The following is a 14971-nucleotide window of genomic DNA, read 5'->3' as shown; positions in this document are numbered from 1 at the left end:
CAGATCTTAATACAAAAAGCACCATCAGAATAAAAGAGGAACACTGCATATCGATGTCACTAAGAATATGTAAGTACTACACGTTTCTAACAATCTACTAACGTAGTCTCAAACACCCAAAGCAAAAGTTGAGAGAACAAGGGGAAATAATCAAATCCACAATCATGATGGGAGATTTTAACACACCTTCTTGTGTAACTGATCGATACAAGCAAATAAAAGATAACTGATGATACTAAAGATCTGAAATACAGGATTAACAAACATTATCTAATGAAAATACAAAGAACATTGCACTCAATAACTGCAGAGGAAAAAAAAAGACACTACACTGAGCCATAATGCAGATCTCCAAATTTAAAGGTCTGAAATAACAGACTTTTGAAACACAGTGTGTTCTCTGATTACACTGTAATATTAAAAATCAAAAATAAATTAAAAAATAACTAGAAAATCTCTATGTAGCCTGGGGGAGTAGAGTGGGACAAAAGGGGGAAAATTGGGACAACTGTAATAGCATAAACAATAAGATATAGTTTTTAAAAAGTCCATGTGTTTAAAAGTTAAGACATACAGTACTTCCAACTAATACAAAAGTCAAAGTAGAAACCAATGAAAATTAGAAAATATTTTAAAATTAGTTAAAAAACAAGGTTTGAGTACTATACCTAGCTAAAACAGTACTTACAGGGATGCTTAGCATTAAGTGCATATATTTAAAGAAATGCTGAAAAGTAGTACATTACAAGAAGTTAGCCAACAGTAACTTCCCAAAAGTAAAATAAATAAAGAGCAGAAATCAATGCAATAGAAAAGAAGCATATGATAAAAAGAATCAAGATTCAAAATTTGGTTCTTGTGAAAGATTACCACAATAAATCTCTGGTGAGACTTCATAAAAGAAAAGGAGAAGGTACATTTAGCCAATATAAGACACAAGAAGGGAATTTTTTTCCTGCCGACCTTAAAAGGATAACAGACTATTTAATATGAACAACTTTATGTTAGTAAATTCAAAAATTTAGATGAAAACTTACCAAAATAATCATGAGACACAACCTGATCAGGCTTAAAAATGAAAAATCAAAATAGTAATAAAAAACAAAACAAAATAAAACCCCCAAGCCCAAACAGCTTCTCTGCCAGATTCTAACAAACATTTAAGAAAGAAACAATTTCAATCATAAATAACCTCTTCCAGAATAGAAAATAAGGGTCAGCTCATTTTATAAGGCTAGCACGTTGATTTCAAATTCTGATAAGGACAGTATTATAGGCCATCTCACTCATGAACACTAATACAAAATCACAAAATATTAACGAGTTGAACCCAGCAATATATAAAAAGCATAATATAGTAAAACCAAATCAGGGTTATCTCAAGAATCAGGTTACATTTAACATTTAAAATGAAATATAATTCAATATATTAACACTAAAGGAGAAAGTTTATATGATAATGAAAAGTTGTCCCCCACAAAAGGATTGTTCAAACAGAACAAAAACCAAAATTTTGGTAGAGAGGTATAGAAGGGAACTTCTTTAATATGATAAAGTTTTTAACAAAAACAAAACAAAAATCAAGAAAATCCTTCAGCAAACAAACTTGGGAATAAAACATGAAGAGCTCTCACTTTGTGGTCAGGAACAAGACAGAGAGAACAGCTCTGGGATGATGGATGCCAGTGTTCTATTTCTTGAGTTGGATAATGACTTCATGTGTGTTTACAATAACACATTAAGTTCTTTGTTTTATGTTGTATGTACTATTTAGAAGCAATATGTTCAAGCAATATTTGGAAATAATCAAAAGGCTGACCTAGACTGTCAAGCATAGAAATTCTGTAGGTCCTAATCTTTCCCCCATATGGTGGATTTCAAGCCAATTAACACATATTGGGCCTGTAAAACATTGTACAATCTGGCAACATGCATTATGAAACTTAAAAATGTTTGTATCCTATAATCCAGTAATTCTATTCTTGATGGCCTATCCTAAGGAAAAGGTCAAAACAAAGGGGGGAAACAGTGTGCTAAGATGTTCATTGCACACATGATTTAAAAAAAGGGAAAACAATTAACCAACTACAGGGAATTGTTAAGAAAAATAATTCCTTCAATGGGATTATCATACAGTTCATAAAAATAAGACGTACAAAATATTCTAGGAAATGTAGATAACCTAATATTAAAAGGTTATATATACACATATGTGTGTATACATACACACACTATTTATACTATGACAAAAGGGGGGGTATAAAGGGCCTAGGCACAGAAAAAAAGAGAAAATGAAAGAGGGAGTGAGGGGTACAAAAAGACAAAAACTGTACTGGTTTTCTTTATATGATGAGCTTGTAGATGTGATCTGTACTTTTTATTGCATTTTCTGACTTTTCTTTAATGACTATATAAAACTTTAACAATGGCACACATTACAAGAACTGAAAAAAATAATTATAAGCCTAATGTATCCTAAATATTAAAAAATTACTTCAAACTGTAACTTCAACATTTCAATTTGTATTTCAATATAATATAATTCAGGTAAATTATTTCCTGATATTTAAATTATAAAAATCTATAATATGCTAATTATTTAGAATACATAATTTCTAATTTAGTATTTAAAATGATATAATTTTTAAAATAAAAGATATATAATCTCCAGTTTTCTTGTTAATATTCCCATAATTTTAAACCCATTTGTTCTCTGACAGCAAAAAAAAGGAAATATATAAACAGGCTTGAAGTATTCATTCCTATAAAAACAAAATGACTGTTAGTCTCTGCATAAAAGATTGTTATGGCTCCTCGCTTTTTGAGCAGCCATTTTTCAACCTTAGTGTTGCTAATAACTTAGTATTTTCTGACCAGTTGTGAGGTATGTCTCTAGTAACTTGACATCAATTATAAAGTATAAATGTTTTTAATGCTTATCATTAGAAATAATAATAAATTGAAGCAACTATAGGTCATCCCTGTATCACTTAACATAGTTTGCATTCCAGTGTGTTTTATGGAAAGAGAGAGTGTAGAGAAAAATCTTACACTTGGAAATTTCACATTCACTTATTCAACATTTACTAAGTAAGTTTCCATTTATGAGGCACCAGGAACTAGAGGCACTATGCTAACAAGAGAAAGAGAGTTGAAAATAATTAGATCATAGGGTTAAATATAACTGTCATTTTAGCATTTAAAGCCTTGAGCAGACTTCACCCAACCCTACTTTTCACTATTTGTCAGCACACTATCTTCTCTATTTCCCTGACTTTCTTTTAAAACACTACCAGCTTTGCCATCTCTCCAGCTGTTCCCCCAGTCAAAGTGCTTTTTTGTTCATTCACCAGCATCTATAGAACGCTCACAATATGAAAGGTACTATGTTTGGCATGAGAGAAGGAAAAGCTTTTTCTGTGCTTTGAAGTCCCATCTTGTTTTCAAAGAAATATCCACTATCTTCCTTGTACTCTGAATGCATAAATATTAATGTCCAAAACAGTGGCTAACAATCATTGATATAAGAAACCACTTTTTAAAAAAATTTTAAGTATATTTTACTGATTATGCTTTTACAGTTGTCCCAAAATTTCTCCCTTTTATTCCCCTCTGCCCTATACCCACCTCCCACTAGTGCTTCCCCCCTTAGTTCATGTCCTGGAGTTGTACATATAAGTTCTTTAGCTTTTCCATTTCCTAAACTACTCTTAACCTCCCTCTATTTTGTACCTACTATTTATGTTTCTTATTCCTTGTACATTTTCCCCCATTCTCCCCTCCCCTTCCCCACAGAAAACCCTCCATGTGATCTCCATTTCTGTGATTCTGTTCCTGTTCTAGTTGTTCATTTTGTTTTTGTTTTAGGTTTAGCTGTTGATAGTTGTGAGTTTGTTGTCATTTTACTGTTCATAGTTTTGATCATCTTCTTTTTCTTAGATAAGTCCTTTTAACATTTCATATAATAAGGGCTTGGTGATGATGAACTGCTTTAACTTGACCTTATCTGGGAAGCACTTTATCTGCCCTTCTATTCTAAAGGAAAGCTTTGCCAGAGAGAAATCTTGGATATAGGTCCTTGCCTTTCATGACTTGGAATACTTCTTTCCAGCCCCTTCTTGCCTGCAAGATATCTTTTGAGAAATCAGCTGACAGTCTGATGGGAACTCCTTTGTAGGTAACTGTTTCCTTTTCTCTTGCTGCTTTTAGGATTCTCTCCTTATCTTTAATCTTGGGTGATGTACTTATGATGTGCCTTGGTGTGTGCTTCCCTGGGTCCAGCTTCTTTGGAACTCTCTGGGCTTCCTGAACTTCCTGGAAGTCTATTTCCTTTGCCAGATTGGAGAAGTACTCCTTCAATATTTTTTCAAGTAAGTTTTCACTTTCTTGCTCTTCCTCTTCCCCTGGCACCCTTATGACTCAGAGGTTCCTAACCCTCTCCTCATTTTTTTGAATTCTCAGTTCTTCATTCTGTTCTGGTTGAATGTTTATTGCTTCCTTCTGCTCCACATTGTTGATCTGAGTCCCAGTTTCTTTTCCTTCACTGCTAGTTCCTTGTATATTTTTCATTATTTCACTTTGCATAGCCTTCACTTTTTCCTCTATTTTGCAACCATTAACCATGTCTATAAGCATCCTGATTACCAGTGTGTTGAACTGTGCATCACTTAGGTTGTCTATCTCCTCATCACTTAGTTCTTTTTCTACAGCTTTGATCTATTCTTTCATTTGGGCTATATTTCTTTGTCTTGGTGCACCTATTATGTTGTAAGGGGCAGAGCCTTAGGTACTCACCAGGGCAGGGCTACCCAGGTTGCATTGTGACACTGTATTTGGGGGCAGGGTCAGAGAGGGAACAATGGCACTTGCTCACCAGCTTTCAGTCACTTGCCCTGCTACCCACAAGCAAACTGGACCCTTCTGGTGCTGATTTTTGGGTGGATGGGTTTATGCATATTCTAGGACCCTTTGGGTCTCTCCAATGAACTGTCTTGTGATGATGGGAGTCTCTCCCACTGCCTCAATCTCCACAGATTTTTATAGCCAGAGGCCCTGAAGCTTTCTTTTCCTGTGCTGGAACCCTGGGTTGCACAGTCTCTCTTGTTCCCCAGTTGTTTCTCCTGGTTTATCCACATGCAAATGCGGGTCACCTGGTCCATCAGTGGCTGTCTCGCCCACCTGGTCTTCCAGCCACCTACTTGCTCTGTGTCCTCTCTATCCCTGCTGCCCGTCTCCACTCTTTCTACTGATCTGAATGAATATTTCTTCTTTAACTCCTTGGTTGTTGGACTTCCATACAGTTTGATTTTCTGGCGGTTCTGGTTGTTTTTCGTTTTTAAATTTGTTTTTGTCCTCCTTTTGGTTGTGCAAGGAGGTAAATTGTATCTACCCATGTCTCCATCTTGGTTAGAAGTCCAAGAAACCCTTTTTAATTGCAAAATATTTCATAAGTCCCCTGTTCACTTCCCAGGTGATTTCATCTGGTCTATGGCCCTACACATCATTCTTGCACTGATAATTTCCAAGTGTATACCTCCAGCTCCACCTCTCCCTTAAATTTCTAACGTGTGCATGCCTATTCAATATCTTCACTTAATATTTGACAGATACCTCAAACATACCCAAAACAAAACTCCTGATTTAAAGCTACAAATCTGCTTCCCACCAACCCTCTACCCCATCCCATAGTCCCTATCTCAGTAAAAGGCAACACCTTTCACCTGTTGCTCATGTTGAGAAATTTGGAATCATCTTTTACTTCTCTTTCCCTCATATACCACGTCTAATCCATCAATAAATTTTAATTACTCTACTTTCTAAATCTATCACAAATCTGACCACCTCTTTGCTCCTCTATCATGACCACCTTGTCCAAGCACCATATTTCCAACCTAGATTACTGTAAGGTAGTCCTAACTGGTTTTCTTGCTTCCACTCTTGCCTTATACAATCAATTTTCTACACATAGCCAGACTAATCCACAAAAAAGCAAGTCAAATTAAACAAGTGTAAGCTTAAAACCTTTCAAGGTTTCCATCTTATTCAGTATAAAATCAAGGCTTTAAATGACCTTCAATGACCTGCTTGGTCTGGCTTCAGCTTACCAGTCCTACCACCTCTCCCATCACCTTCCGCTTTACTCACTCTACTTTAGCCACTCTGGCCTCCCCATTGTTCTCTCAACATGACAAACATACTTCCATCTTAGAAGTTGTTGCTCCCTCCAGCTGAACATCTCCCCGCCCCCCCAGTTCTATGACTTATTCTATCACTTCATTCACATCTCTCAACTCAAAGGGCCCTTCCCTCACCAATCTATCTAAAGTAGCATCCCCTTGCTCTGTCCTCTGAATGTATTTTATTTTGCTTCAAAGCCTACTTGACTGTGTGTGTGTGCTTGAACACACGTATAATGTTCATTGACTGTGTCCCTCACGAACATTTGAGCTCAAACAGAGCATAGACTCTCTTTTGTTCACCACTGTTGCCACATTATATGCACACAGCAGGTTCTCAAAAATATCTGTCAATGAATGAATAATGGTAATTACTTTTACTTTTGTTGAGAAAATAATGCCAAAAACATTACCCATATTTAGGAAGGCTTTCAAATGAATTCATACTCTATTAATCATAAGAGCATCACATACATGTGTTGATGAAGTAAAATGTACATAATTCAGGGTTCAGTAACAACTACTGAAGGAATGGGCCTTCTGTGTTTGCTTTGATCCTTGCCGTATCCTTCCTTCCTAGGTTATTCATTAATTATTTCCATAAACAGTTATTGTGTACCACTAAACCCAAGAATAGTCTAGACACTTAGAATACAAAGATACTCAAGACAATGTAATGGGTGAGACATATGAAAATAATATCTATAGAGCATGACATATAATAAAAGTTATATAAGATTATAAAAAAGGAACTGACAAAGGAATTAATCAGTTTTTTCAGAATAGGTGTTTTAGGGAAGGTTTTAGCAGTGATGCATTCAACAAATACTTGCAAAATCAAATACAAAAGATTTTCTTCATTTTACTTTATACGCAGAAATGAGGATATTAAGTCTGAAAGTGCTACAGTAATTTGCTACCATGAGACAAGTTGGCCCAAGAATAAAACCAAAACAATGGGAATGACAGAACAGAACAAATCACAGAAAAACTGAGCCAAGTCCTTGATGATTTCATGTGAGCCACTGGATGAAGCAAGCCTTAGCAGAAATTTAACTACAAGATCAAATCATTCCCTTTATTATTTAAGCAGTTTTGAATCTGGTTTTTGTCATTTTCAATGTAAAAATACAGATGAATTTCAATGACTTCTTTCAAAAAGCAAAACATTTGCGTATTTCAGTGTGTAAGGGCACCAATGGCATTTTTCAAGGGATGATTCTTGTTTTGTGGGCAAACATCACAAGACACTTAGTGTATCCGGCCTCTACCCAATGTCAGTAGGACTTCATAATCACTGTACCCATATATTTCCAAATGCCTCCCACCCTCAAGGGGAACCGCAAATCTATTTCCTATTAGCTGTTATATGTACCCAATTCTCACAGTGGCTCTAACAGGTATACTTGACGCAGTTAACAGTAACCTTAAAAGAACTGGGATATATCACTCAAATTATCTTAATTTTACATACGAATCCAATTTAACATTTAGAGGTATAGCTTATATCAACTCTTGGGGTAAGCAGTGCCTTAAGTCTGCCACTACTATCTGGAAGTTCTTATTTATTTAAACTTACTTCTCTATACAATACTATGAAGGTATGTAACTGACGTTGGTTACCTACCCTTCAGCCATTTGCCTAGCTTCTTCCTAGACTGAAATGCCAGATAATAGATTTTCCTGCCCCCTTGCAACTAGGGTATGGGTGTGCCAGGATAAACACCTGATATATACACCTTCTACAAAAGGTTTACTTACCTCATCAAGAGATGGGAGGGCAAACTGTCTCCTCTTTTTGGTGGCTGTGTGGGAACAGGAGCAGAAAGAGTGATATGCGAACATGAGAGCCTGAGCACAAAGAAAGGTCAGCACACCAAGGAAAAAGATGGAAAGGACCTGGATCCTCAGTAACACTGTGCAGCTCAACTAACCACGGAATCCTCCAACCCTGGACTTCTTTTTACGTGAGACACTGTTTAAATCTCTGTAGCTGGGTGTTAATAATCTGGGGCTGAACTAATACAAGATGTATGCAAGATCTGAAAACTGATTGAAAGTGGGATAAGAACCAAGATGACTGTAAGGTTTCAAGACTGGGTGGCTGAAAGAAAGGTGGTTAGAAAACAGAAATTAGGAGGAGGAAAAATATGTACACACAGCACATATAAACACGCTGAGGGTAGGTGGATGTAAATCAAACTGATTCAGTTTGGAATGGCTTTTGCTTACAGTAGCACATGTAAGATAAACACAGCAAGCAGTGGAAGTGTAAGGTAGAGTTACAGAACTGAGAATCATCCGCACAAAAATGATGATTTATATAATAAAAAAGAGATACAGTCACCAAGAGAACACAGTGAGAAGCACAGAAAGATCCTTGAGGACACTAGTTACCTCCCCAAGGATCCATTCCACTTCCCCCTCATTTCAGATGGAATTCATCCACTGGCTAGGCCAATTAGCATCATTTCCTCTCTCTCTTGACAAAAATATTGTGATAGACATGGTAGCATGATCTTCTTAATTTATTCAATCGGAATAGAGTTTAAGACTTTTGGGAAAAGTGTGGAAGAGGAGCCTTCTCTCTCTCTTTGGAAGTAAAGAAAGAAGGCTATGATATGAACATCACTGATAGCCATCCTTTTACAAGGCAAGAAGCCAGTCTGAGCACGAAGCCCAAACAGGTGGACAAAGTTAAGAGAAGAGCAGAAAATGGAATCTCAGCCCCGATGACATGAGCCTATGAACAAAGTACTCTTTAAGCCATTCTAGCTATGCTTTTGTCCATTACATAAGCCAATACATTTCTTTTGTTTTTAAATCCAGTTTGCATCTGTAACTGATGTAGGATAGGGAACAGCTAATTTTAGGGGAAAGAACAAAGTCAAAGCAGTGCAGGAAATGTAAAGAAACTTTCAAAGAAGTAGGATACTTCCTAATTAGGAAGTACAATGTAGGTAGAAGAACCAAGATATCAGATCATTTTATTCCTAGAGAGTATATTTCACAAATAGTCTAAGGAAAGGAAGGATGACCGAGGAAAGGCCATTAGACTTGGTAACTCTTAAATACCAATTTCAGTGCTGAAATAGTAAAGGAAGTCAGGGTGAAAAAGAAAGGCTAACTTACATTTATTAAAAACTCCATAATGCACCAGCACTTGGATGGACATTTAACATGTGTTAAACTCCTTTAATTACAACTCTGTGAGGTATAACATTCTATTGTATTTTATAGATAAAGAATAGAGTCTGAGTAGTTACTTGCTCAGCCACATAGCCACTAAGTGGTTTTAAAAGACTTCAAACCCAGATGTATCTGACTCAAAAGTCAATGTTCTTTCTACTGTATCAGGGTAGTGGAATGAAAGTATGAGTCTTTAAAGAATGAAAATACAGTGACACAGCAGGCTCAAGATTCAGACTAGCTTCCTTGAGTTGCACAGCACACAGCACTGCATTTGGCAGTCCTGGAAAACATACAAGTATGTATGTAGGCCAGAGAGGGAGACATTGAAGAAGTGATAATACACTGTTCCAGAGAAAGAAAGATGGAGATGGATGATCATGAACACATCTGGAGGGGGCTGCTTTTAAAAAAAAGGAAGGACATTTCTTCCTCTGAGATATGGATAAATAAGGAAATGATACTGAAATGGAAGAAAGGGAAGTAGAAGGAGTGTACCTCAGATGGTTGAGATTTCTCTCAGTAAAGGAAGAGATCAAGTTATTTCCTATAGAACCTTTATTTAGGAAATGAGAGGAAAAGGTCTAGCAGAGAGTAGAGCACAAACTGGTATAAAAACTAACATCCTTATGTAACTGTCACTTGCATTGTCCAGGATTTCAGGGATCAAACCGACAAAGCTAGTGTTGAGGCTTATTCAGGACTAGAGGCTAGAAAGGTAAATCTACAGAACGCAAACCATTTTAGGGCATCAGTAGGGCATCAGTAAGAACTTTGTAAAGGTGATGATCATGGGATCCTGGTTGGGTCCCATGATCATAGGCAAACAAGTGAAATCAGCAGAAGAATGGGTTAGATGAGCAGATAGACAAAGGGGGGTTCAAAACGAGAGAGAAAGAGAGAGAGAGAGAGAGAGAGAGAGAGAGAGAGAGAGAGAGAGAGAGAGAGAGAGCGCGCGCGCGCTCGCACATGAGTGAGCAGAGGTTCCATAAGAGTGGATAGTGAGATTTTATGGAGCGTTTATGGTTATGAAAGTCTTTTCACACAATGCTTCAAAGTATTTGCCAGAGGCAGCAAGCCATTGATTGGGGCTCAGCAGTCCTACTCTCTCTTCAGCCAAAAGCATAGAATTGAGAGACAATCAGCTCTAGAAACATGTAGTCCCTGATTGTAAAAAAGGGAAGGCTACCAACAAACAAATGAATGAACTAGTCCATACAATCAAACACAGAAATATCTCCCCTTCTTTTAAACTGAAAAATTCTACTCTAAATTTGAGAAATTCATTAAAGAGGTCATAAAGTCCACAGCAAAGAAGAAAACATATTATGTATCATGAAGTAAAATAAAAAGTAAATGAATCTGTCAGGCCAATTGTAATTCACATGTTAAAGACCTTTAGTAACTCCAAAAAGGCAAGGATAGTGTGTACTTTAATAACTTGAGGGCACCTACCATATCTTAAATAAAATTATATTGCTCATTTTCATAAATAAAAAGGGTCCACCCATTTGCAATCTCAAAGGAGAGGCTACCATTTTTATTGTAATATCACGTTTACAATTTGGGGGCTCTTGACACATTATCCAACTATAGGGAAAGATGGGAGAATCAGCCACCGCAACTTCCTCCACTGTTGCCACTATCGTCCTGCAGATTGCACTTATAAACTCTGGCCCCATACCACGTTATTTAAGAGTTTCTTATACCATTAATTCAGGCTCCCCCTTGCCCCAGTAAAAAAGGAGGGAGAACTGAGACTGGCACAGACTAAATTGTATAGAATGTAGCAAGTACTATAAGGATTGTTCAGAAGTAACCACGATAGAGAATGGAAGAAATTTGAGAAGTTTGGAGTTTAAAAAGCTTTTCTCCATTTTACTCCTTTCTAAATAAAACAAAGGGCTTGTACAATAAGGGATTCTTCAGTGGGTAATTTAAGCTAACACCGAATAAATCACTTATCCGTTCTTGTGCCATTACATGTTATCTTACATTCATAAGGCCGTCTTTTTTAAAAACGAACATGTCTCAATTCTCTCACTAGATCTAAAAAATTTACACTCCACTTCAAAAGTTCAGAAACCAAAGATTTATTATAGTCAGAAAGAGATTAATTTAGAGGAACAATCATTTCCCATCATAGACACCATGTCTCTGTTTTGCAAGAGTTCGATGGGCCACAGAGTCAATTTCCCAAATCACTCTGGTCTCCTGGGAAGTTAATTCCCTCATCAAGATGAACAAAATTCACTGGCCTCTAGATAACAAGCCTTTTCTTTGTAACTCTATATATCAGGCTATCGGCTAATGTTCCCAGACAATTAAAAACTTTTAAAGGAAAACGAGCATCGAAACAAGAAAGATGGGGGGAGGCGACTAACCCAGGAGGGGCTGACGACCCACCCACCTAACGAGGAGAGACAGCTTGTAGGGGTGAAGATTCTTCGGGAGCCAAGAAAGGAGCTAAGGTCTACAGGCGTCACAACCCCCTACCCACCGAGTAAGAATGGAAGACCTGCAAAGCCAGGGGCCAACTGGAGGCCTTGAGAGGGGGCGCGGGGCGGGGCGGGGGTGGGACGTGGAGACAAGAGAGCTGCAGACTCGGACAGGGCACCACTAGGGTCCCTAGCAGCGGCAGGCAAAGCGAAGATTAGCAGGGGGAGGAGACGCCGATGCCTACTGCCTTACTCACCTGCCAGACGTTCGCCCCGCGGCCAGAAGCACGGACGCCGCCCTGGCGCTTCCTCACCTGCGGGACACAGCCTTTGCCGCCGTCGGAGCCCCAGAACCCCAGAGTTGAGAGTGGTACCGAAGCGGGCAAAGAGGCCTCCGGGCCCGAGCCCAGAGAGGTGTACATAGGGGGCACCGGTGGCCCGGGAAGGCAACTCCTTGTGCACCTTCCTCACCGGCATCCAACAACGCTTCCCGGGAACAGCATCGCACCAACCTCCACCCGCTGTTCCCGGGCCTTCGCCCGCAGCTCCCCCTAGCAGCGGCACGGTTTCCGGCGGCAACACTCCGCCCCTTTGCTACTTGGCCTCCGCCATCTTGTTGGGGGTGGGAAGAATACAGTGCGCCTGCGTGTAGGGAGACAGCCGGCGTCCCGCCGCCCTGAGAAGAGGGGACTGCATTGCGCAGCCGCATTGGCGGCCAGCTCCTTTCCTGCGATCCTCATTCACCTTCATGTTGCTTGCAGGATTTCTACTTGGGAAGTTGGTCCTCAGAGTCCTCAGACCTCATCTGCTTTCGTGAACTATGCTGCAGCCAAATCAATACACCCTTCTACACACCCTACAGTCAGATATTCTGCAAAGCCTACTATGTGTCAGCCCCCACTTCTAGGCGCTGATGATATAAGGGTTAATAAAAACTTGGCTCCAGCCCTGTAAGAGCTCCAAATATGCTGAAGGAAACTGAGATGAATAATTCCTAAATTCCAGTTGTAGTTGTACACCCCCCCAGTTTTAATTCAAAACATACCTTTTCACGAAGTCCTCCTTGTTTGATAAAGACTGATCAGTTCTTGACCTTGCATTACCTTTCTAGCTTACTTTCACTCAACATTAATTGAACAAATAATAATTGAATTTTTGTTATATATTAGACATTAGTCTAGGTTATAGGTTTATAGCACTAAGAAATAAAAGCTAATGAAACTTAAACTGTAGTCGGAAAGAATAAACAATAGACTAAAATAAATCAACATAATAATGTGATAAGGAATGGGAAGAAAGCCAACCATAGGGGCCAGGAGTCATGAGAAATCTGCATTAGAAACTTCCAAAGAGAGGACTTGGGAATGAGACCAGCAATAGGAAGAGGGCCAGACGGAGTAGGTAAGTGACATGGACAGTAGGGGGGATGAGGTCAGAGGGGGACTAAACAAGGTAGGACAGTGCCGCCATGGCAAAATTGGATTTTATTTCAAGTAGCACCTCTAACTTGCTGACATTTCCCCAACTACCCTTCTTCAAACACCTGTAGCTCCTGTCTGCCTCATTGCTTTGCTCATGATGACTCCACAGTCTCAAAGACCCTTACTTACTCTAGTTCTTTACGTGTCTAGCTTGTCAGGTTTCATTTCAAATGTCACCTCTGGAAGAACATTCTTCCTAACCTAAGTCTCCTTCCTGCTCTCCCATTAGTCTCCATAACTGTACCTGATCATTTCTTTCATGACACTCAGCATATTTTTAAATTATATATTTATTCTTTCTTCACTGTCTCCCCACTAAACTGTGAACTCCACAATGGACGTTTTGTTTACCAATGAATACCCCAGGCTCAGTCAGCATCATGCCTGAGATGAGTGGTCACTCAATAAATGTTTGTTGAATTAACAAATGAGGAAGTTTGTCAGCACCTGAGTAGTCAGGGGTATACTACTTTGTTTTTACTTGTTGGTTTTTTAATGTAAATGCAGGTCATTTCCTACTAATATGTCTCCTCAACTAGATTATAAATAGAACTTTGGAAAGGGGGAGTGGGAATGAGATGGAGAAGTGCAGGTGATGGTGGGGCAGTGGGCAGAGATAGCATTGCACATGTTTGCAGGACAGGGAAAAGAAAGGCTTCAATTTAATGGAGCATCCATTATATGCGTTGTGCACTGTGTTAGGTACTTAAGCCTCACCAGTGCCCTGCTAGGTAGTTATCCTCATTTTTATACATAGGATAATTCAGAAAGATTAAGTCACTTGCCCAAGGTCACACATTGAAAGATAGCCCAGACCCTATAGCCCATGCTCTTCCTGTCCAGAGAAAATAGATTTGGAGATGGGCTTATTTGGTGATTTTGTTCTATGTCGTGAGTTGATTTTCATTAGAGATTTCAGCTGCTGCCATTTAAGAATCCCGGTAAAACTGCTATTGTATAAGATCTCACTAAAGGGCTGAGACAGGATAATAAGAAGCTAGGAAAATTCCTTGGCAAGTGGAATAGGGAAACTGAGACAGACAGCTGAACACAGTGGCAGAGCAACTTACAGCCAGGTGCAGACGGTCACTGAGGCAGAAGGCCTGACAGTGGCAAAACTGGGATAACAAGGACCTCACCCCCAGGGTAACTCTTCCTTCCTAACCTTTTCTCCCTGGAGATAATGTCTAGGCCTCAGTTGTATTTTGGCTCCAGGCCCAGAAAAGCAGCAAAACCAGGTGGGTGACCCCAGAATTAACTGCGATGACTAAAGACCCCTGCCCTGTCACTGGCTAATCAGTGGAGACCACGACTCTGAAAGGACACACCTGGAGAACTAATGCATATTCTACTGAAACCATCCCCTAAGAACACCCCTAAGTTCCTGCCTTCAGGAAAGAGAGAGAGAAGCCTCTTGAGCATTCTCTGGATCCTCAAGAAAAAGGAACTAGCGTCTACACTCTCATTCTGGGAAGCCGCCCACAATGTTCCCTTCTTCTTCTCCCACTTCTTTCTCCACAGGCATATGTCTCCTAAACTCTAAGGCAATGGGCAGTGGGCAGCTTGTCCTAGGCTAATCTCCTGAACCTGTCCCCAAAGACCCCTCTTCTCTGACTTCCAAGTGAGCTAAGGCAGACCTGCCTAGGCTCTCCTGTTGCTTCCTCTATGCCAAACCCTTCCTTTGTTT

General features: G+C 39.2%; 1 protein-coding gene across 8 annotated transcripts in view; it reads right to left on the bottom strand.

The window, feature by feature from the left end:
• LOC123818075 (adenomatous polyposis coli protein) overlaps positions 1-12411 on the bottom strand; it is a 147803-nt gene extending 135392 nt beyond the window's left edge. For 4 of the 8 annotated variants that reach the window (XM_045837918.1, XM_045837924.1, XM_045837927.1 and 1 more), the window contains exon 1: positions 12061-12411. In XM_045837918.1, coding sequence (XP_045693874.1) covers positions 12061-12225 — 165 coding nt within the window. In that variant the 5' untranslated portion in view covers positions 12226-12411. The remainder of the gene's footprint in view (positions 1-12060) is intronic. The other 4 variants (XM_045837920.1, XM_045837925.1, XM_045837929.1 and 1 more) reach the window with 2 other exon arrangements.
• Positions 12412-14971: the final 2560 nt, after the last annotated feature.

The sequence above is a fragment of the Phyllostomus hastatus genome, unplaced genomic scaffold, assembly GCF_019186645.2.
Source record: "Phyllostomus hastatus isolate PE091 unplaced genomic scaffold, TTU_PhHast_1.1 phas_contig_254, whole genome shotgun sequence".
Lineage (NCBI taxonomy): Eukaryota > Metazoa > Chordata > Mammalia > Chiroptera > Phyllostomidae > Phyllostomus > Phyllostomus hastatus.
The sequence above is the reverse complement of the archived record's forward strand: the minus strand, read 5'-3'. Positions and strand labels throughout refer to the sequence as shown.